General features: G+C 50.7%; 1 protein-coding gene across 3 annotated transcripts in view; it reads right to left on the bottom strand.

The window, feature by feature from the left end:
• Positions 1-25248, bottom strand: part of ESR2 (estrogen receptor 2) — an 83983-nt gene that overhangs the window by 9360 nt on the left and 49375 nt on the right. For all 3 annotated transcript variants that reach the window (XM_073638684.1, XM_073638683.1, XM_073638682.1), the window contains one exon: positions 14124-14304. In XM_073638684.1, coding sequence (XP_073494785.1) covers positions 14124-14304 — 181 coding nt within the window. The remainder of the gene's footprint in view (positions 1-14123; positions 14305-25248) is intronic.

The following is a 25248-nucleotide window of genomic DNA, read 5'->3' as shown; positions in this document are numbered from 1 at the left end:
CATACTCACTCAACACTAGTAGACCAATCATACCATGTGTGGGGGACTGTCATACAGTGTGTGTGGGACCATCATACAGTGTGTGGGGAGGCTATAGGGGACCATCATATTGTGTGGGGAGTAGCTGTGGGGGATCATCATACCGTGCATGGAAGACTGTCAAGGACCATCAAACCATGTGTGGGGGACCATCACGCAGTGTGTGGGGAACCATCACGCAGTGTGTGGGGAACCATCACGCAGTGTGTGGGGAACCATCACGCAGTGTGTGGGGAACCATCACGCAGTGTGTGGGGGACTGTAATGTGTGCGGGGAGGCTGTGGGGGGGGGGGATCATCATACAGTTTGTGGGAGGTGAGTGTGGGGGGGCCATCATGCCAAGTGTGGGGAGGTTGTACGGGACCATCATACCATGTGTGGGGAGGCAGTAGGGGAGATCATACCATGTGTGGGGAGGCTGTGGGGGACCATCATACCATTTGTGACGGTGTTATGGGGGATTATCACAACTTGTGTGGGGAGCTGTGGGAACCATGATACAGTGTGTGGAGGAGTTGATAGGAACATCATATCATGTATGGGAGACCATCATACCATCAGCGGTGGAGCTGTGGGGACTGTCTGGGACTATCAAACCGTATGGGGTGGACATCAAACCGTGTGAGAACCATCATGCCATGTGGGGGGGTCCATCATACCATGTGGGGGGACCATCATGCCATGTGGGGGTGACCAGCATGCCACGTGGGGGTGAACCATCAAACCACGTGGGGGTGGACCATCAAACCACGTGGGGGTGGACCATCAAACCACGTGGGGGTGGACCATCATATCACGTGGGGGTGGACCATCATACCACGTGGGGGTGGACCATCATACCACGTGGGGTGGATCATATCACATGGGGGGACAATCATATTACATGGGGGACAATCATATTACATGGGGGACAATCATACCATGGGTGGTGGGGGCATCAGACAATGCATGGGGGACTATAATGTCATGTGAATGGAGGCTGTGGGGACCATCAAACCGTGTGGGGGGAGACCATCATACAGTGTGTGTGGGGGGAGACCATCAAACCGTGTGGGGGGGACGACCGTCAAACCGTGTGGGGGGGGGCGACCGTCAAACCGTGCGGGGGGGGCGACCGTCAAACCGTGCGGGGGGGGCGACCGTCAAACCGTGCGGGGGGGGCGACCGTCAAACCGTGCGGGGGGGGCGACCGTCAAACCGTGCGGGGGGGGCGACCGTCAAACCGTGCGGGGGGGGCGACCGTCAAACCGTGCGGGGGGGGGCGACCGTCAAACCGTGCGGGGGGGGCGACCGTCAAACCGTGCGGGGGGGGCGACCGTCAAACCGTGCGGGGGGGGCGACCGTCAAACCGTGCGGGGGGGGCGACCGTCAAACCGTGCGGGGGGGGGCGACCGTCAAACCGTGCGGGGGGGGGCGACCGTCAAACCGTGCGGGGGGGGCGACCGTCAAACCGTGCAGGGGGGGCGACCGTCAAACCGTGCGGGGGGGCGACCGTCAAACCGTGCGGGGGGGGCGACCGTCAAACCGTGCGGGGGGGGCGACCGTCAAACCGTGCGGGGGGGGCGACCGTCAAACCGTGCGGGGGGGGCGACCGTCAAACCGTGCGGGGGGGGCGACCGTCAAACCGTGCGGGGGGGGCGACCGTCAAACCGTGCGGGGGGGGACGACCGTCAAACCGTGCGGGGGGGGACGACCGTCAAACCGTGCGGGGGGGACGACCGTCAAACCGTGCGGGGGGGACGACCGTCAAACCGTGCGGGGGGGACGACCGTCAAACCGTGCGGGGGGGACGACCGTCAAACCGTGCGGGGGGGACGACCGTCAAACCGTGTGTGGGGGGGGGACGACCGTCAAACCGTGTGTGGGGGGGGACGACCGTCAAACCGTGTGTGGGGGGGGGACGACCGTCAAACCGTGTGTGGGGGGGGGACGACCGTCAAACCGTGTGGGGGGGGACGACCATCAAACCGTGTGGGGGGGGGGACGACCATCAAACCGTGTGGGGGGGGGGACGACGACCATCAAACCGTGTGGGGGGGGGACGACCATCAAACCGTGTGGGGGGGGGACGACCATCAAACCGTGTGGGGGGGGGGGGGACGACCATCAAACCGTGTGGGGGACGACGACCATCAAACCGTGTGGGGGGAGACCATCATACAGTGTGTGTGGGGGGAGACCATCAAACCGTGTGGGGGGGACGACCGTCAAACCGTGCGGGGGGGGCGACCGTCAAACCGTGCGGGGGGGGGCGACCGTCAAACCGTGCGGGGGGGGGCGACCGTCAAACCGTGCGGGGGGGGCGACCGTCAAACCGTGCGGGGGGGACGACCGTCAAACCGTGCGGGGGGGACGACCGTCAAACCGTGCGGGGGGGACGACCGTCAAACCGTGTGTGGGGGGGGGACGACCGTCAAACCGTGTTTGGGGGGGGGGACGACCGTCAAACCGTGTGTGGGGGGGGGACGACCGTCAAACCGTGTGTGGGGGGGGGACGACCGTCAAACCGTGTGGGGGGGGACGACCATCAAACCGTGTGGGGGGGGGACGACCATCAAACCGTGTGGGGGGGGGGACGACGACCATCAAACCGTGTGGGGGGGGGACGACCATCAAACCGTGTGGGGGGGGGGGACGACCATCAAACCGTGTGGGGGACGACGACCATCAAACCGTGTGGGGGGGGGGCGACCATCAAACTGTGGGGGGGGGGACCATCAAACCGTGTGGGGGGGGACGACGACCATCAAACCGTGTGGGGGGGGGACGACCATCAAACCGTGTTTTCTCGGGACCATCATACCACGTGGTGAGACCATCATGCCAGGTGAGGGGACCATCATGCCACGTGGGAGGACCATCACACCACGTGGTATGTGTGGTGGGGGCATCAGGCCATGCGTGGGGGACTATAATGTCATGTGGATGGAGGCTGAAGGGACCATCAAACCGTGTGTGGGGGGCAACCATCAAACCACTTGGGGTGGACCATCATACCACGTGGGTTGGACGATCATACTACATGGGGGACCATCATACCGTGTGTGGTGGGAGGACCATCAAACCATGTGTGGTGGGAGGACCATCAAACCATGGGGGGTCTATCATGCCATGTAGGGGCGACCATCATGCCACGTGGGGGGACCATCATGCCACGTGGGGGACCATCATGCCACGTGGGGGACCATCATGCCACGTGGGGGGACCATCATGCCACGTGGGGGGACCATCATACTACATGGGGGACCATCATACTACATGGGGGAACCATCATACTACATGGAGAAGGACAATCTTACCATGTGTGGGGTCTTATGGGCACCATCATACAGTGTGAGAAGACTGTGGGGGACCATCATACCATGGGGGTCTGTGGGAGACTATCATACCATGTATAGGGAAGTTGTAGGGGACAATTATATAGTATGTGAGGAGGCTGCAGGGGACTAACAGTGTGTTGAGGGTTTGTGCGAGACCATCACACCATATGTGGGGGGACCATCATAACATGCTTGGGGAACCATCTTCCCATGTGTGGTGGACCATCTTACCATGTGTGGGGGACCATCATACAGCATGAGGGGAGGCTGTAGGGGACCATCATACCTTGTGTGGAGCGGCTGCAGGGGATCATCATGACGTGTGTGGAGGGGCTGTGGGGGACGGTCATGCCAGGTGCAGATGGGCTGTGTAGGACAATTATACCATGTATGAAGGGGCTGTGGGGGACCATCTTTCCATGTGTGGGGGACCATCTTTTCATGTGTAGAGGGACCATCTTACCATGCGTGGTGGACCATCATATCAGTGGGGGGGGGCTGAAGGAGAACATCATACCATATGTGGAGGGGCTGTGGGGGACCATCATACCATATGTGGAAGGGATGTGGGGGAACAACATACCATGTGTGGGAGACCATTATATCAAGTGTGGAGGGACTATGGGGGACCATCATACCATGTGTGGAGGGGCTGTGGGGGACCATCATACCATGTATGGAGGTGTTGTGTGGGATCATCATACCATGTTTGGTGGGGCTGTGGGGGACCATAATTATGTGAGTGCCATGGCTGTTGTGGACCATCATACCACGTGGGGTGGACCATCATATTACATGGGGGACTATCATACCATGGTTGGTGGGGGCATCAGACCATGCATGGGGGACTATAATGTCATGTGAATGGAGGCTGTGGGGACCATCATACCGTGTGTGTGGGGGGACCATCAAACCGTGTGTGTGGGGGGACCATCAAACCGTGTGTGTGGGGGGACCATCAAACCGTGTGTGTGGGGGGACCATCAAACCGTGTGTGTGGGGGGACCATCAAACCGTGTGTGTGGGGGGACCATCAAACCGTGTGTGTGGGGGGGACCATCAAACCGTGTGTGTGGGGGGACCATCAAACCGTGTGTGTGGGGGGACCATCAAACCGTGTGTGTGGGGGGGGACCATCAAACCGTGTGTGTGGGGGGGGACCATCAAACCGTGTGTGTGGGGGGAGACCATCAAACCGTGTGGGGGGAGACCATCAAACCGTGTGGGGGGAGACCATCAAACCGTGTGGGGGGAGACCATCAAACAGTGTGGGAGGAGACCATCAAACAGTGTGGGAGGAGACCATCAAACAGTGTGGGGGGAGACCATCAAACAGTGTGGGGGGAGACCATCATACTACATGGGGGACCATCATACCATGTGTGGTGGGGGCATCAGACCATGCGTGAGGGACTATAATGTCATGTGGATGGAGGCTGAAGGGACCATCAAACCGTGTGGGGGGAGACAATCAAACCGTGTGGGGGGAGACAATCAAACCGTGTGGGGGGAGACCATCATACTACATGGCGGGGACCATCATACCATATGTGGAGGGGCTGTGGGGGACCATCATACCATGTGTGGGAGACCATTATATCATGTGTGGAGGAGCTATGGGGGACAATCGTACCATGTGTGGAGGGGCTGTGGGGGACCATCATACCACGTATGGAGGTGTTGTGTGGGATCATCATACCATGTTTGGTGGGGCTGTGGGGGACCATAATTATGTGAGTGCCATGGCTGTAGGGGACCATCATACCGTCCGTGGTGGACCATCATACCATGTATTGTGGACCATAAAATTAAACCACGTGGGGTGGACCATCATACCACGTGGGGTGGACCATCATACCACGTGGGGTGGACCATCATATTACATGGGGTACCATCATACCATGGGTGGTGGGGGTATCAGACCATGCATGGGGGACTATAATGTCATGTGAATGGAGGCTGTGGGGAACATCATACCGTGTGTGGGGGGAGACCATCAAACCGTGTGGGGCGTGGCCATCATACCATGTGGGGGACCATCATACTACATGGGGGACCATCATACTACATGGGGGACCATCATACCATGTGTGGTGGGGGCATAAGACCATGCGTGAGGGACTATAATGTCATGTGGATGGAGGCTGAAGGGACCATCAAACCGTGTGGGGGGAGACCATCAAACCGTGTGGGGGGAGACCATCAAACCGTGTGGGGGGAGACCATCAAACCGTGTGCGGGGAGACCATCAAACCGTGTGCGGGGAGACCATCAAACCGTGTGCGGGGAGACCATCAAACCGTGTGCGGGGAGACCATCAAACCGTGTGCGGGGAGACCATCAAACCGTGGTGGGGGGAGACCATCAAACCGTGGTGGGGGGAGACCATCAAACCGTGGTGGGGGGAGACCATCAAACCGTGGTGGGGGGAGACCATCAAACCGTGGTGGGGGGAGACCATCAAACCGTGGTGGGGGGAGACCATCAAACCGTGGTGGGGGGAGACCATCAAACCGTGGTGGGGGGAGACCATCAAACCATGGTGGGGGGAGACCATCAAACCATGGTGGGGGGAGACCATCAAACCATGGTGGGGGGAGACCATCAAACTGTGTGGGGGGAGACCATCAGACCATGGTGGGGGGAGACCATCATACCATGTGTGGTGGGGGCATCAGGCCATGCATGGGGGACTATAATGTCATGTGGATGGAAGCTGGAGGGACCTTCAAACCGTGGGGGGGGGGCGACCATCATACCACGTGGGAGTGGACCATCATACTACATGGGTGACTATCATATTACATGGGTGACCATCATACTATGTGTGGTGGGGGCATCAGACAATGCGTGGGGGACTATAATGTCATGTGGATGGAGGCTGAAGGGACCATAAAACTGTGTGTGTAGGGGGGGACCAAGCAAACCATGTGTGGTGAGAGGACCATCAAACCATGGGGTGGTCCATCATGCCACGTGGGGGACCATCATGCCACGTGGGGGACCATCATGCCACGTGGCGGGACCCATCATACTACATGGAGGACCCATCATACTACATGGAGGACCCATCATACTACATGGAGGACCATCATACCATGTGTGTTGGGAGCATAAGACAATGCGTGGGGGACTATAATGTCATGTGGATGGAGGTTGAAGGGACCATAAAACTGTGTGTGTAGGGGGGACCAAGCAAACCGTGGGGGGGGGGGGTGGAGACCATCAAACCGTGTGTGGTGGGAGGGCCAAACAGTGGGAGGTCCATCATACCATGTGGGGGGACCATCATGCCACGTGGGGGGACCATCATGTCACATGGTGGGACCATCATGTCACGTGTGGTGGGGGCATCAGACCATGCGTGGGGGACTATAATGTCATGTGAATGGAGGCTGTGAAGACCATCATACACAGTGTGTGTAGGGGGCACCATCATACCGTGTGTGGTGGGAGGACCATCAAACCGTGAGGGGGGTCCATCATACCATGTGGGGGGACCATCATGCCATGTGGGGGGACCATCATGCCATGTAGGGGCGACAATCATGCTACGTGGGGGGGGACCATCATATTACATGGGGGACTATCATACCATGGGTGGTGGGGGCATCAGACCATGCGTGGGGGACTATAATGTCATGTGAATGGAGGCTGTGGGGACCATCATACCGTGTGTGTGGGGGGACCATCAAACCGTGTGGGGGGAGACCATCAAACCGTGTGGGGGGAGACCATCAAACCGTGTGGGGGGAGACCATCAAACCGTGTGGGGGAAGACCATCAAACCGTGTGGGGGAAGACCATCAAACCGTGTGGGGGGAGACCATCAAACCGTGTGGGGGGAGACCATCAAACCGTGTGGGGGGAGACCATCAAACCGTGTGGGGGGAGACCATCAAACCGTGTGGGGGGAGACCATCAAACCGTGTGGGGGGAGACCATCAAACCGTGTGGGGGGAGACCATCAAACCGTGTGGGGGGAGACCATCAAACAGTGTGGGGGGAGACCATCAAACAGTGTGGGGGGAGACCATCAAACAGTGTGGGGGGAGACCATCAAACAGTGTGGGGGGAGACCATCATACCATGTGGGGGACCATCATATCATGTGGGGGGGACCATCATACTACATGGGGGACCATCATACCATGTGTGGTGGGGGCATCAGACCATGCGTGAGGGACTATAATGTCATGTGGATGGAGGCTGAAGGGACCATCAAACCGTGTGGGGGGAGACAATCAAACCGTGTGGGGGGAGACAATCAAACCGTGTGGGGGGAGACCATCATACTACATGGCGGGGACCATCATACCATGTGTGGGAGACCATTATATCATGTGTGGAGGAGCTATGAGGGACCATCGTACCATGTGTGGAGGGGCTGTGGGGGACCATCATTCCATGTATGGAGGTGTTGTGTGGGATCATCATACCATGTTTGGTGGGGCTGTGGGGGACCATAATTATGTGAGTGCCATGGCTGTAGGGGACCATCATACCGTCCGTGGTGGACCATCATACCATGTATTGTGGACCATAAAATTAAACCACGTGGGGTGGACCATCATACCACGTGGGGTGGACCATCATACCACGTGGGGTGGACCATCATACCACGTGGGGTGGACCATCATACCACGTGGGGTGGACCATCATATTACATGGGGTACCATCATACCATGGGTGGTGGGGGTATCAGACCATGCATGGGGGACTATAATGTCATGTGAATGGAGGCTGTGGGGAACATCATACCGTGTGTGGGGGGAGACCATCAAACCGTGTGGGGCGTGGCCATCATACCATGTGGGGGACCATCATACTACATGGGGGACCATCATACTACATGGGGGACCATCATACCATGTGTGGTGGGGGCATAAGACCATGCGTGAGGGACTATAATGTCATGTGGATGGAGGCTGAAGGGACCATCAAACCGTGTGGGGGGAGACCATCAAACCGTGTGGGGGGAGACCATCAAACCGTGTGGGGGGAGACCATCAAACCGTGTGGGGGGAGACCATCAAACCGTGTGTGGGGGGAGACCATCAAACCGTGTGTGGGGGGAGACCATCAAACCGTGTGGGGCGTGGCCATCATACCATGTGGGGGACCATCATACTACATGGGGGACCATCATACCATGTGTGGTGGGGGCATAAGACCATGCGTGAGGGACTATAATGTCATGTGGATGGAGGCTGAAGGGACCATCAAACCGTGTGGGGGGAGACCATCAAACCGTGGTGGGGGGAGACCATCAAACCGTGGTGGGGGGAGACCATCAAACCGTGGTGGGGGGAGACCATCAAACCGTGGTGGGGGGAGACCATCAAACCGTGGTGGGGGGAGACCATCAAACCGTGGCGGGGGGAGACCATCAAACCGTGGCGGGGGGAGACCATCAAACCGTGGTGGGGGGAGACCATCAAACCGTGGTGGGGGGAGACCATCAAACCGTGGTGGGGGGAGACCATCAAACCGTGGTGGGGGGAGACCATCAAACTGTGGTGGGGGGAGACCATCATACCATGTGTGGTGGGGGCATCAGGCCATGCATGGGGGACTATAATGTCATGTGGATGGAAGCTGAAGGGACCATCAAACCGTGTGGGGGGGGCGACCATCATACCACGTGGGAGTGGACCATCATACTACATGGGTGACTATCATATTACATGGGGGACCATCATACCATGTGTGGTGGGGGCATCAGACCATGTGTGGGGGACTATAATGTCATGTGAATGGAGGCTGTAAGGACCATCATACAGTGTGTGTAGGGGAGACCATCATACCGTGTGTGGTGGGAGGACCATCAAACCGTGGGGGGGGGTCCATCATACCATGTGTGGGGACCATCATGCCATGTAGGGGCGACCATCATGCCACATGGGGGGGACCATCATGCCACGTGGGGGGGACCATCATGCCACGTGGGGGGGACCATCATGCCACGTGGGGGCGACCATCAAGCCACGTGGGGGGGGACCATCATGCCACGTGGGGGCAACCAACATGCAACATGGGGGCGACCATCATGCCACGTGGGGGCCTATCATGCCACGTGGGGGGGAAATCATACTGCATAGGGGAACAATCATACTACATGGAGGACCATCATACCATGTGTGTTGGGGGCATCAGACAATGCGTGGGGGACTATAATGTCATGTGGATGGAGGCTGAAGGGACCATAAAACTGTGTGTGTAGGGGGGGACCAAGCAAACCGTGTGGGGGGAGACCATCAAACCATGTGTGGTGAGAGGACCATCAAACCATGGGGTGGTCCATCATGCCACGTGGGGGACCATCGTGCCACGTGGGGGACCATCATGCCACGTGGGGGGACCATCATGCCACGTGGGGGGACCATCATACTACATGGAGGACCCATCATACTACATGGAGGACCCATCATACTACATGGAGGACCATCATACCATGTGTGTTGGGAGCATAAGACAATGCGTGGGGGACTATAATGTCATGTGGATGGAGGTTGAAGGGACCATAAAACGGTGTGTGTAGGGGGGACCAAGCAAACCGTGGGGGGGGGTGGAGACCATCAAACCGTGTGTGGTGGGAGGGCCATCAAACAGTGGGGGGTCCATCATACCATGTGGGGGGACCATCATGTCACGTGGGGGGGACCATCATGTCACGTGTGGTTCGGGCATCAGACCATGCGTGGGGGACTATAATGTCATGTGAATGGAGGCTGTGAGGACCATCATACACAGTGTGTGTAGGGGGCACCATCATACCGTGTGTGGTGGGAGGACCATCAAACCGTGGGGGGGGACCATCATGCCATGTGGGGGGACCATCATGCCATGTAGGGGCGACAATCATGCTACGTGGGGGGGGACCATCATGCCATGTGGGGGACCATCATGCCACGTGGGGGGACCATCATGCCACGTGGGGGGACCATCATGCCACGTGGGGGGACCATCATACTACAGGGGGGACCATCACATTACATAGGGGAACCATCATACCATCTGTGTTTGGGGGCATCAGACAATGCGTGGGGGACTATAATGTCACGTGGATGAAGGCTGAACGGACCATAAAACTGTGTGTGCAGAGGGGACCAAGCAAACCGTGTGGGGGGAGACCATCAAACCGTGTGTGGTGGGAGGACCATCATACCATGTGGGGGGGGGATCATCATGCCACGTGGGGGGACCATCATACCACGTGGGGGGACCATCATACCACGTGGGGGGGACCATCATACCATGTGTGTTGGGGGCATCAGATAATGCGTGTGGGACTATAATGTCACGTGGATGGATGCTGAAGGGACCATAAAACTGTGTGTGTAGGGGGACCATAAAACTGTGTGTGTAGGGGGACCATCAAACCGTGTGGGGGGATACACCAAACCACGTGGGGGATACACCATCAAACCACGTGGGGGATACACCATCAAACCACGTGGGGGATACACCATCAAACCACGTGGGGGATACACCATCAAACCACGTGGGGGGAGACCATCAAACCACGTGGGGGGAGACCATCAAACCACGTGGGGGGAGACCATCAAACCACGTGGGGGGAGACCATCAAACCACGTGGGGGGAGACCATCAAACCATGTGGGAACCATCAAACCACGTGGGGGCGATCATACCACATGGGGTGGACCATCATACCACGTGGGGGGACCATCATACTACATGGGAGACCATCATACTACATGAGGGGACCATCATACTACATGGGGGACCATCATACTACATGCAGGGACCATCATACTACATGCAGGGACCATCAGACCATGCGTGGGGGACTATAATATCATGTGGATGGAGGCTGAGGGGACCATCATACCGTGTGTGTAGGAGGTAGACCATCATACCGTGTGTGTAGGGGGGAGACCATCATACCGTGTGTGTAGGGGGGAGACCATCATACCGTGTGTGTAGGGGGGAGACCATCATATCGTGTGTGTAGGGGGGAGACCATCATACCGTGTGTGTAGGGGGGAGACCATCATACCATGTGTGTAGGGGAGAGACCATCATACCGTGTGTGTAGAGGGGGAGACCATCATACCGTGTGTGTAGGGGGGAGACCATCATAACGTGTGTGTAGTGGGGAGAGCATCATAACGTGTGTGTAGTGGGGAGAGCATCATAACATGTGTAGGGGGTAGACCATCAAACCGTGTGTGAAGGGGGAGACCATCAAACCGTGTGTGAAGGGGGGAGACCATCATACCATGTGTGTAGGAGGAAACCATCATACCATGTGTGTAGGGGGGGCTATCATACATGTGGGGGGGCCATCATAACATGTGGGAGGGGACCATTATCACAATGTGTGTGGGGAGTACTTGGAGGACTAGCATCATTCCATCTCAGGGGGGGGGGACCATCATGCCATGTCGAGGGGGGGACCATCATGCCATGTCGGGGGGAACCATCATTCCACGTGGGGGGATTATCATACCACGTGGGGGGATTATCATACCACGTGGGGGGACCATCATACCACGTGGGGGGGACCATCATACCATGTAGGGTGGACCATCATACCACGTGGGGTGGATCGTCATACCACGTGGGGTGGACCGTCATACCACGTGGGGGGACCATCATACCGTATGGGGGGGGACCATCATACCGTGTAGGGGGGACTATCATACCAAATGGGGGGGCATCATACCATGTAGGGGGAGCCATTATCACAATATGTGTGGGGAGTACTTGGAGGACTAGCATACAGTGTGTGGAGGAACATCATACAGTGTGGGGGAGGAACATCATACAGTGTGGGGGAGGAACATCATACAGTGTGGGGGAGGAACATCATACAGTGTGGGGGAGGAACATCATACAGTGTGGGGGAGGAACATCATACCATGGGTGGGAGGACCATTATCACAAGGTGTGTGGGGAGTACTTGGAGGACCAACATACAGTGTATGGAGGCTCTGGGGGGCCATCATATCACCTGTGGGGGGAGAGGATGTGAAGCATCATACTGTGTATGGGGGCTTGTGGGACCATCATACTATATGTGGGGAGCCATCAAACCATGTTTTGGGGGCTGAGGATGATTATTGTACCATGTGTTGGGATGATGTCAGGAACAGTCATACCCTGTGTAGTTGGGCTATGAGGCATCATACAGCGTGAGTGGGGGCATGTGATGATCAGCATAAAGTATACGGGAATTCTGATGGGTTCATGATACCTTGAGTGAGGGACCATTATAATGTATGTGGGGGAGCATCAGATGGTGTGTGGAGGGCTGTGGGCGTCCACCATACAATTTGTGCTGAGGCTGTGGGGCACCATCATACCATATGTGGGGACCATCATACCGTGGGTGGTGAGGCTGTAGATACTATAATACCATGTGTGGGAGGCTGTGGGGGATTATAAGGATATGGAGCCATCATACCATGTTTGGCAGGCTGTGGGGGATGATTATTATGTTTGTGGCAGGCTTTGGTGCCATTATACTGATTAGGGAGCTGCGAGGGCCATAATATTGTGTGTTGTTGACTTCATACTGTGTGGGAGGACATCATACCGTGTGTGGGTTGGCCATGGGGTCATGATACCGTGTGAGGGGGGCTATGGGGCCATCATACCGTGCAGGGGAGTTGTGGGGGTATTACATCTTGTGTGGTGCTGTGGGTCCAGGATACTGTGTGCAAGGGGCTGTGGGAGCCTTCATATATTGTGGGGACTGTCATACTGTATAATTGGGGGCTGTGTGGAGGGATATTAACCTGTGAGGTGGGGCCATCATACTTTGTAGGGGGAACACCGTATGATGCTCCCTACTGCCCCCCATGCACAGTATGATTTCTTTACAGTCCGCCAAACACAGTATTCTGGAGCTCACAGCCACCTCCACACAGTATGATAGCCTCTTCAGAACCACCGCATACAGTATGATGACCTACCCACAAAGTATGATAGCCTCCACAGTCTTCCCACATGGCATGATGGCCTCCCAATGTTTGCCCCTGTGTAGCCATATATCAATTTAGTGTTTGTTTTAAGTGACGGTAGCAAGTGTGTAAGTTATCCCCAATCCAAAGCACAGCAACGTTTCAGTTCCTCCAAAAACCTCTATCAAACCAAGTGTTCTTTTAGGCTTCATCATGATGGTATGCATTTGCATACATTTTATGCTTTAAAGGGGTTGTCTCAAGTTTGATATTTATCCCCTATTCATCAGATAAAGAATAATTTCCCAATAGTTGGGGGGTCTGATAGCAGAAATCCAAATCGATGCCGAGAACCGGGGTCCTGACGAGCGCCGTGTAAACAGAGCGGTGGTCGATCATACACACATCCACTCCATTCATTTTTAATGGGAATGCCGGAGATAGCCAAGCGCTCTGCTCCGCTGGTATAGCATAAAAAATGCATGGAGTGTATGTGAGCACTATTGACCACAGCTCCATTCACAAGGGGCTCTTCAGAGCCCTGCTTCTCATGATCGGTGGGGGTCCCAAAAGTCTCACCCCCAGCGATTGGAAAGTTATCCCCTATCCCTTTGGAATATCCCTTTAAAGCAAAAAATATTCACAGATGCTTACCATCATGGTGGACGTCAAAAGAATACTTAGCTAGATAAAGGCTTTTGGAGGACCAAATTAGATGCCATCTGCAAATAAGTGATGATGTTCTATCATCAAGAGATGGAGTCAGTTGTAGTATTGTGCAGTGTATTAACTGCTGAATTGGTCTCTAGATTCGTTATCATTGTCCACATACCTGGCATGTCTAACATGTGATAGAAGCATCAGTAAATTGGCCAGACGGGTGGACTGTTGACGGAAAGGGATTCCACTCTTTGCAATGACCCAGACAAGTCCATCAGTGACTGTATTCAATAACTGGTGTAATTTCCGACTGCTTTCCGATTCCTCCTCTGAAGTCGATAATGGAAACATGTCTGTAGGTAAGAAAGTGAAAATTGTGCAATGAATTTAAATATCCCATGGATAATATGGCTGCAGTTCAATTATACTATGAGCAGCTAGAACACATAGAGATTATGCATTTTTCAACTAGTCAACCATTAAAGGAGTTACATGAAGCTACTGGAACCCAAATGCAAAATCTGTAACTCCCACTTAATGTGCCATTTATAAGACAATTTTCTAACAACACGAGGGCCTGGGTGTCACTGCTACATTTGCACCCCTCTATAGCTACACTTTTGCTGACCACAATGTCCACTGCAATGTACCAAGATATCTCTGTGCAATGCTAAGAGCTTCTGACAACTAGACTTACTTGTCATTGCTCGTCTACAACATGTTTCCTCATCATGGTTTGTGTATTATGAAAATTTCTATTTACCACTCTGTTTCATTTATAAGTTCAGAATTCTTCCCTAATGGCAAGTTTCAAAACTTTATTAAAAGGTTAATAAAAAGTTGTGAAGAGATGTTTAAAAAAAAAGCTAAGCAAAGAAAAATCAAGGTTCAATGACACTTAGAACCACACTTCCATTCTAGTATTTAAATCAGAGCCTACCTGGCATGTATAAAACCGTAAAAAAAGTAAAAAAGACTCCTGTCTTCAGGGGTTTTGTGGCCCAAAAAGTGAATGTTTAATTATTACTACTGCCAAACAGCACAGTATTCCAATGGCAATGTGGTTCTCAGTGTCAATGAAGCTAATTTTTTTTAACCTATTGAGCGGCTTTATTGAAAAAGTAATACAAGTTTTAAGATACCTTATTAGGGAATAATTAGGCACTTGTAAATTATATCAAGTGAGAAAATGGTCATTTTGCGCCATATGAATTGGATATTAAGGCATTTAGCTACAACCTATTTGGGTAACTTAATGGTGTGCCTACGACCATAGCTGCAGAGAATCTGTGCACTTCTGTGCAGACTCTGTATAACATGATGGCCGAGAGTCTTTAGGGTTAATGTAAGGCCTAATAGGGACAGAAAACACAGAGGTTAAAAGCCATTTCATTTTTATTGTGTCAGTGTTTTACATGTAACTATTTAAGCAGGATAACAACATTAGTGCGCCATCATGGAAAATTTCTGTAAACCAAATTAAAGAACTAATTTGATTTTCTCCAGTCAAGTAACAACCTTTAGCCTAAATTCAGCTGAGCACTGGACCCATCGGATCAGTCAAGTCCACAAATTAAAAAGTTGACTGGCTCCATGTGCTCATCTGAACAGTGAACGGTTGCGGGAGCAGCCTGCTATTTGTACACATTAGTCTAGTCTGTAAACTGGACCCCTCTAGAAAATGCTGCAATTTTTCTGCATGGACCTCAGGGTCTCTTACCCACGTGCACAAGCACATAGACGACGATTGTTCCATGTGCTATCTGTTGTATGCATGGACCAAATAAAAAGTTAGTGTGAACATATCCTTACGGAGGGACAACCCACTTGAACTATTTTACTTTTACAGATAGTAATTCCAAACAGAATTGAGTCGAAACGGTATGGTGAGTAGACAAGGTAGCAGCAAATCTGCTTGATGAGCTAACCTTCTCAACCAAGTGACAAAATATTGGTGAATTGGACCCCGAATTTGTCCAGAGTTAAAAAAAAAAAGGTTACTTGTGATCCAAAAATTGCCTTCTTGATCCAGCTAGAATAAAAGTTATTTTGCATAACTTCTTTTGTTTGTTTATATCCTGAAATTGAATGAAAAGGATATTAACCATTCAAGTCTCCAGGTACTTTGGCGCCATCCTGCAAACATCCAGGATGGAAATTTTTTCCATCTGAGGATTTGAAAGATTTGGACAAATGGGAGGAAACACAATATCTTTGGAAGTGAACTTCTGAGAACACTGGGTAAAAAGGATGAACTTAAATTGAAGATGATTCTGTCATCTAGAATTCTCATGGTTCCGTACAGGGGCTGTACAAGAATGTGATGGATCTCATCGACCCTGATGGCGGAAGTTTGCATCACTCTTTTAAATGGCTCACAGACATCCTGGTCTTGTACCTCCCCAGTGACAGATGGGCTACTGCGGTCCCCATTGTTTTATGCCTTTAGTGCCTCTCATACCATACTCTCGATAGTTTGAGGAGAGGCATAACAGTCGTTGTATGCAGTGAAACCATTGGTTTAGAGACTATAGAGGTCTCGTGTGGCCTTCACACCAAGCGATTGTCTCTAAGGATGCAGCCATGGACCCAAAGATTGACATATCATTTCCCATGGACACTTGGCTTGTGCTGCTGTCACAAGTATGCCCAGGTATGGTACAATTTCCACCATAAACTTGATGAATATTCCGAGTGCTAAAGAGATCACAAAGGGGAGCGAGGAGACCTGCAAGTGAAGGATTTCTTGATCTTGAGCAATGTCAAACTGGTGAAATTTCTGATAGAAAAAAAAGAATATGAAAATATGTGTCCTCCATATGATTCAGGTCAATTTTTCCATTTCTTTTAAAAGAAGAACCTTTTGTTCAACTTGGTGTAATTGTTTTTTATGATCTGTGTGACTGAGAAAGATAGTGTATACCTTCTCTTGCCACTTTTTAAAATTACCCCTTGCTTCTTTCAGGACTCTTCCAGCCTGGAACCAGAAGGATTAAAACAACCTTATTGGATTGTTTGGACTTAGGAAAAGCCTTCTGTTTGTCTTGACTTTTTCAAGGATCGTAACTAAAAACTAGTCTAAAAACCAATTCACCTTCAAATGGATGGTGGAGAGAATAGATTTAAAAACCATTTCATCCAACCACATCTTTAGCCATCAGCCTTGTCCCTTTGTAATAGAAAAGACTGGGGCAAGGGCAGTGACTCCGACATATTCCCCAGAAGTGTCAGGTCTTTGGCCTGTTGTAGAGAAGGTAGAATTTCTTCCATTAAGTTTATTTCTCTCAAATGCTTTTCTAAATCACTTCAACCATATAAACATACAACCATAACATATTACCTGAATCGGGAAGAGGCTACACCAACATTTCTTCCTGTACAGTTATTTTTTTCCAGAACCGATTCTATATTCATGGCGCTTCTTGTAGTTTGTAATAACTCATCACCACCAGAAGATGATCGAATAAATTTTTCCTCAGAAAGAAAACTGGTAATAACTACCTGAATCAAAAAATTGGAGTTTTCCTCAAGTATGAGTCTCCCTCTTATGTTCTGCAAAAGGAGCAGATACTGTAAGTTTATCGTCTTGGAAAAGGAGGTCAAAGAAGATTGCCAAATTATATTGGTGGCGAGTCAAGAAATTCAATTAGAGAAGGTTGTTCTTCTTTAACCCCTTAAGCCCCGCGGGTGGTTTGCACGTTAATGACCGGGCCAATTTTTACAATTCTGACCACTGTCACTTTATGAGGTAATTACTCTCGAACGCTTCAACGGATCCCCCTGATTCTGAGATTGTTTTTTCGTGACATATTGTACTTCATGATTGTGGAAAAATTTCTTCGATATCACTTGCGTTTATTTGTGAAAAAAACGGAAATTTGGCGAAAATTTTGAAAATTTTGCAATTTTCAAAATTTGAATTTTTAAGCCCTGAAATCAGAGCGATATGTCACACAAAAGAGTTAATAAATAACATTTCCCACATGTCTACTTTACATCAGCACAATTTTGGAACCAAAATTTTTTTTTGTTAGGGAGCTATAAGGGTTAAAAGTTGACCAGCGATTTCTCATTTTTCCAACAAAATTTACAAAACCATTTTTTTAGGGACCACATCACATTTGAAGTCACTTTGAGAGGTCTTTATGACAGAAAATACCCAAAAGTGACACCATTCTAAAAACTGCACCCCTCAAGGTGCTCAAGACCACATTCAAGAACTTTATTAACCCTTCAGGTGCTTCACAGGAATTTTTTGAATGTGGAAGAAAAAAATGAACATTTAACTTTTTTCACAAAAATGTTAATTTAGACCCAATTTTTTTTATTTTCACAGGGGTAACAAGAAAAAATGGACCCCAAAATTTGTTGTGCAATTTCCCCTGGGCACGCAGATACCCAATATTTGGGGAAAAAATACTGTTTGGGCGCACGGCAGGGCTCGGAAGGGAAGGAGCGCTATTTGACTTTTTGATTGTAAAATTTGCTTGAATAATTAGCGGACGCCATGTTGTGTTTGGAGAGCCCATGTGTGCCCAAACTTTGGAGCTCCCCCACAAGTGACCCCATTTTGGAAACTAGACCCCCCAAGGCACCTTTCTAGATGCATAGTGAGCACTTGGAACCCCCAGGTGCTTCACAAATTGATTCGTAACAATGAAAAAGTGAAAAAAAAAAACACTTTTTCATTTTTATGAATCAATTTGTGAAGCACCTGAGTGTTCCAAGTGCTCACAATGCATCTAGATAGGTGCCTTGGGGGGTCTAGTTTCCAAAATGGGGTCACTTGTGGGGGAGCTCCAATGTTTGGGCACACAGCGGCTCTCCAAACGCAACATGGTGTCGCTAACAATTTGAGCCGATTTTCCGTTAAATTTGTTAGAGGACACCATGTTGCATTTAGAGAGTCCCTGTGTGCCCAAACATTGGAGCTCCCCCACAAGTGACCCCATTTTGGAAACTAGACCCCCCAAGGCACCTATCTAGATGCATAGTGAGCACTTGGAACCCCCAGGTGCTTCACAAATTGATTCGTAACAATGAAAAAGTGAAAAAAAAAAACACTTTTTCATTTGTATGAATCAATTTGTGAAGCACCTGAGGGTTCCAAGTGCTCACTATGCATCTAGATAGGTGCCTTGGGTGGTCTAGTTTCCAAAATGGGGTCACTTGTGGGGGAGCTCCAATATTTGGGCACACAGCGGCTCTCTAAATGCAACATGGTGTCCGCTAACAAATTTAACGCAAAATTGGCTCAAATTGTTAGCGACACCATGTTGCGTTTGGAGAGCTGCTGTGTGCCCAAACATTGGAGCTCCCCCACAAGTGACCCCATTTTGGAAACTAGACCCCCCAAGGCACCTATCTAGATGCATAGTGAGCACTTGGAACCCCCAGGTGCTTCACAAATTGATTCGTAACAATGAAAAAGTGAAAAAAAAAACACTTTTTCATTTTTATGAATCAATTTGTGAAGCACCTGGGGGTTCCAACTGCTCACTATGCATCTAGATAGGTGCCTTGGGGGGTCTAGTTTCCAAAATGGGGTCACTTGTGGGAGAGCTCCAATGTTTGGGCACACAGGGACTCTCTAAATGCAACATGGTATCCGCTAACAAATTGAATGGAAAATCGGCTCAAATTGTTAGCGGACACCACATTGCGTTTGGAGAGCTTCTCTGTGCCCAAACTTTGGAGCTCCCCCACAAGTGACCCCATTTTGGAAACTAGACCCCCCAAGACACCTTTCTAGATGCATAGTGAGCACTTGGAACCCCCAGGTGCTTCACAAATTGATTCGTAATAATGAAAAAGTGAAAAAAAAAACACTTTTTCATTTTTACGAATCAATTTGTGAAGCACCTAGGGGTTCCAAGTGCTCACTATGCATCTAGATAGGTGCCTTGGGGGGTCTAGTTTCCAAAATGGGGTCACTTGTGGGGGAGCTCCAATGTTTGGGCACACAGGGACTCTCTAAATGCAACATGGTATCCGCTAACAAATTGAATGGAAAATCGGCTCAAATTGTTAGCGGACGCCACATTGCGTTTGGAGAGCCCCTCTGTGCCCAAACTTTGGAGCTCCCCCACAAGTGACCCCATTTTGGAAACTAGACCCCCCAAGGCACCTTTCTAGATGCATAGTGAGCACTTGGAACCCCCAGGTGCTTCACAAATTGATTCGTAATAATGAAAAAGTGAAAAAAAAAACACTTTTTCATTTTTACGAATTAATTTGTGAAGCACCTAGGGGTTCCAAGTGCTCACTATGCATCTAGATAGGTGCCTTGGGGGGTCTAGTTTCCAAAATGGGGTCACTTGTGGAGGAGCTCCAATGTTTGGGCACACAGGGACTCTCCAAATGCAACATGATATCCGCTAACAATTTGAGCCGACAATTTGTTAGCGGATATCATGTTGCATTTGGAGAGTCCCTGTGTGCCCAAACATTGGAGCTCCCCCACAAGTGACCCCATTTTGGAAACTAGACCCCCCAAGGCACCTATCTAGATTCATAGTGAGCACTTGGAACCCCAGGTGCTTCACAAATTGATTCATAAAAATGAAAAAGTGTTTTTTTTTTCACTTTTTCATTTTTACGAATCAATTTGTGAAGCACCTGGGGGTTCCAAGTGCTCACTATGCATCTAGAAAGGTGCCTTGGGGGGTCTAGTTTCCAAAATGGGGTCACTTGTGGGGGAGCTCCAAAGTTTGGGCACAGAGGGGCTCTCCAAACGCAATGTGGTGTCCGCTAACAATTTGAGCCGATTTTCCATTTAATTTGTTAGCGGATACCATGTTGCATTTAGAGAGTCCCTGTGTGCCCAAACATTGGAGCTCCCCCACAAGTGACCCCATTTTGGAAACTAGACCCCCCAAGGCACCTATCTAGATTCATAGTGAGCACTTGGAACCCCAGGTGCTTCACAAATTGATTCATAAAATTGAAAAAGTGTTTTTTTTTTCACTTTTTCATTTTTACGAATCAATTTGTGAAGCACCTGCAGGTTCCAAGTGCTCACTATGCATCTAGAAAGGTGCCTTGGGGGGTCTAGTTTCCAAAATGGGGTCACTTGTGGGGGAGCTCCAAAGTTTGGGCACAGAGGGGCTCTCCAAACGCAATGTGGTGTCCGCTAACAATTTGAGCCGATTTTCCATTCAATTTGTTAGCGGATACCATGTTGCATTTAGAGAGTCCCTGTGTGCCCAAACATAGGAGCTCCCCCACAAGTGACCCCATTTTGGAAACTAGACCCCCCAAGGCACCTATCTAGATTCATAGTGAGCACTTGGAACCCCAGGTGCTTCACAAATTGATTCATAAAAATGAAAAAGTGTTTTATTTTCACTTTTTCATTTTTACGAATCAATTTGTGAAGCACCTGGGGGTTCTAAGTGCTCACTATGCATCTAGATAGGTGCCTTGGGGGGTCTAGTTTCCAAAATGGGGTCACTTGTGGGGGAGCTCCAATGTTTGGACACACAGGGGCTCTCCAAACGCAACATGGCGTCCGCTAACAATTTGAGCCGATTTTCCATTCAATTTGTTAGCGGACACCATGTCGCGTTTGGAGAGCCCGTGATGTGCCTAAACAGTGGAGCTCCCCCACAAGTGTCCCCATTTTGGAAACTATACCCCTCAAAGATTTTATTAAGGTGTATAGTGAACATTTTGAACCCAGAGGTACGGCACATTATTTGTTTACATTAGGTCATCATATTGAATAAGTTTTCATTATTCTTGAGCGCAAGTGCTCGCTACTTGAGTTTGCATCGGGTACTCAGGTATGCACCATGTACAGCGTGTGCTCGAGTGACATGCTCGAGTCCCTGCTCCGCATGTTTCACGGTTATTAGACACCCAAAAAAAAACATGCGGGGATCGCTCGTGCATGGCAGGCAATCCCCGTAAAGTTTTTTGGCCGCGAAGCATATGGGGCAGAGACTCGAGCATGTCACTCAAATACCCACGATACTAAATGCATACCAGAGCACCCGATGCAAACTCAAGTAGCGAGCACTTGCTCTCAACACTAGTCGCCATATCGTCATCTTTTTTTCTTACTTTTGAAAAAAATCCCAACCCCAGCCCTAACCCTAGCACAACCCTAGCCCCAGCACAACCCTAGCCCCAGCACAACCCTAGCCCCAGCACAACCCTAGCCCCAGCACAACCCTAGCCCCAAACCCAGCCCTAACCCTAGCCCCAAACCCAGCCCTAACCCTAGCCCAATCCTAACTCAAGAGTTTATTTTTGACGCCGTTCCTTGTGCGGTATAAGTGATTAGACGACTTTATTCTTCGGGTCGGTGTGATTACAGCAATGCCAGAATCATATGGGGTTTTTATGACTGACAGCTGTCACACACTAAAAGACGCATTTTTTGTAAAATCTAGTTTTTGCATCGCCATATTTTGAGAGCTATAATTTTTCCAAATTTTGGCAGACAGTCATGTGACGGCTCGTTTTTTGCGGGATGACTTGACGTTGTTATTGGTGCCATTTTCAGGCACGTGACATTTTTTGATCGCTTTCTATTCCGATTTTTGGGAGGCAGAATAAACAAAAACCAACAATTCAGGAATTGTTTTTTTTTTTTTTTTTTTATTCTGTTCCGCGTGTGGTAAAATTGATGAGGCAGCTTTACTCTTCGGGTCAGTACGTTTACAGCGGTACCACATTTGTATAATTTTTCTATGTTTTGGCGCTTATACACAATAAAAGCTATTTTATAGAAAAAAATATTTTTTAGTATCGCTTTATTCTGAGAGCTATAACTTTTTTATTTTTCGGCTGATGGAGCTGTATGGCGGCTTGTTTTTTGCGGGACGAGATGACGTTTTCAGCGGTATCATTTTTATTTATATGCGTCTTTTTGATCGCGTGTTATTCCACTTTTTGTTTGGCGGTATGGTGATAAAGCATTGTTTTTTGCTTGGTTTTTTTTTTTTTTTTTTTTACCGTGTTCACTGAAGGGGTTAACTAGTGGGACAGTTTTATAGGTCAGGTTGTTCCGGACGCGGCGATACCAAATATGTGTACTTTTATTGTTTTTTTTTTATTTTTTTTATAATAATATTTATTGATGGGTACATTATATTTTTATTTTTGGTGTATTATTTTTTTTATTTTTTTATAATATTTTTGCACATTTTTTTTTTTTTTTTTTTCCACTTTCACACAGTTTATACACTTTATTACTTTGTCCCACTCTGGGACTTTCACTTTTTTTTTTCTGATCGCCTGCATGGCACAGGAATGGAGCACCATCCCTATGCCATGAAGGCTGTCAGAAGTGCACAGTGTGAAGATTGCTTGGAGATGCACTGCGCATGTCCAAGCAATCTTCCTGCTCTCTGGTGACCCGGATGTTGTCATGACGACATCGGGTCGTCATGGCAACACCCGGGAAGCCTTTGCAGACTGCGCTGGAAGCCGGAAGAGGAGGTGAGTATCGGCGATCACCTCCCCTTGCCCCCGCAATGCCGCGATCGACTTCGATCGACTTCGATCGCAGCATCGCGGGGGTTAATGTGCTGGGAGCGGTGCGTGACCGCTCCCTGCACATAGTACCGGGTGTCAGCTGTGACAATCAGCTGACACCCGGCGGCGATCGCGCCCGCACAGCCTGTGTGCGCGCGCGATCGCCATGACGTACTAATACGGGTCTGGCTCTTAAGTCCCAGGGCACAGACGCGTATTAGTACGTCAGATGTTATTAAGGGGTTAAAGAGGTTGCCCAGGATTTTTTTTTTTTATAAATTGCCTTAAAGCAGCCAGAGTGTAAAAATAATAAGATAACCAATAGTCACCTGATACCAATCTTCTTGGGGTGTCCTACATGTGCATGTAGCGCCCCGAGGGTTCGGCCGCTACAGAGGTATTGCATCTCAACCAGATGTGCGATATCTCACTTCTAGGTAAGGCTGGAGTGTGAATCAGGACCCTGACATGCATTACACCACATTTCCGGGGGGCAGGGCGACCGATATGCTCCAAGCAGAGCACGACAGTCCCTGTCCCTGGCTGGAGTGGGCGGAGGGAACACCGAGGAAGGGGGGACCATGTAGTGCATAGGAGGGAGAGGGCAGTTCCTGGGTGCACTTAGAAGGAGGTATAAAAGGTGGGCACCATCTTAGAGACAGAGAGAAAAAAGTTCAGTTCAGTCAGAGGAGAAGACAGGGAGCAGAGGCTCATGCAGAGCTCTGCTCCGCAGGCAGGCCAAGGAGAGCGGCCGGAGCCTGGAGGAAGGAGAAGGAAGGAAGAGGAGCAGAGGAGGGTCCAGGAACAAAGAACGAAGGGACCCCAGGGGTGTGGACCGGCAAAGGGGGAGACCGGTCCCCGAAACTAGTGGAGGCGGGGAACTACCCTCAGCTAGAAACCGGAGGCTGTGACATTTTATGTGGCGCAGCCCCTCGCTACACCCCCTAGGAAGGCACCACATAGGGTCAGGGAAACGGCACCAACGTTGACCAGAGAAGGCCCGAGGCAGCCGGACAGAAGCGAGGTCACTGGCGGGGTACGACAGGCCAGAGAAAGGACACATAAAGGGGGTCCTGTGAAACGCTCCAAAGTTATCTGGGAGTAGGCCGAGCCCCTCACCTGGTGAACACAGTGCGACGCGGGACGTTATGATCAGCTGTAGTAACGTGGATAAAGAACTGTGAGTAAATACCCTGGACTGCATTACAGGACTCTGTGTCGTTACTGCTGCTCCTGCGCGCCATCACCCCCAATATCCACTCTTGCTGCCCTGAGGCTATACTCCTCCCGTGGGGAGTTGTACTATCCTCTCCTGCACCTACAACACCAGCCTCCGCGGTCTGCCCTGCAGCAGCGGTTCATTCTGACCGCAATCCATGGGTGGCGTAGTCGGACATTCAGCATATAGACTGCCATTTGGGTTGACCACCCTGAGCCACGGGACCAGGTCCCCGCCACGCAAGGACTACAACCCCCAGCATCCACAACGGGTCCAGTTCCGGGTATCCCCACACACACACGGCCCAGGGGGCGCGTCATGCACACAACCACTGCAGTCATTGGCCAAAGGAGATATGCCAGTACGGTATGTAGAGCATTTCAGCGCTGAAGGACAAGTTAAAAAAGAACAAGTGGGACCCCCTGAGTGGTGGTAAAACATTCAATAGTGCACAAAAAAAACTTGTAACTTGGCAGAGATTTTATACACATCCCTAGACAAGCTCAGTCTTCTAGTAATAACTCTGCTTGTCAGCTAAGCAAGTCGCTTGTGTTGTTTGCGCCAGCTCAATTTGATTGGTACCGCTATGGCAGCT

This window comes from Phyllobates terribilis, unplaced genomic scaffold (assembly GCF_046119375.1).
Source record: "Phyllobates terribilis strain yellow unplaced genomic scaffold, ASM4611937v1 Scaffold_7__3_contigs__length_470593459, whole genome shotgun sequence".
In the NCBI taxonomy this organism is placed as follows: Eukaryota; Metazoa; Chordata; class Amphibia; order Anura; family Dendrobatidae; genus Phyllobates; species Phyllobates terribilis.
This window is presented reverse-complemented; position numbering and strand designations above follow the sequence as displayed.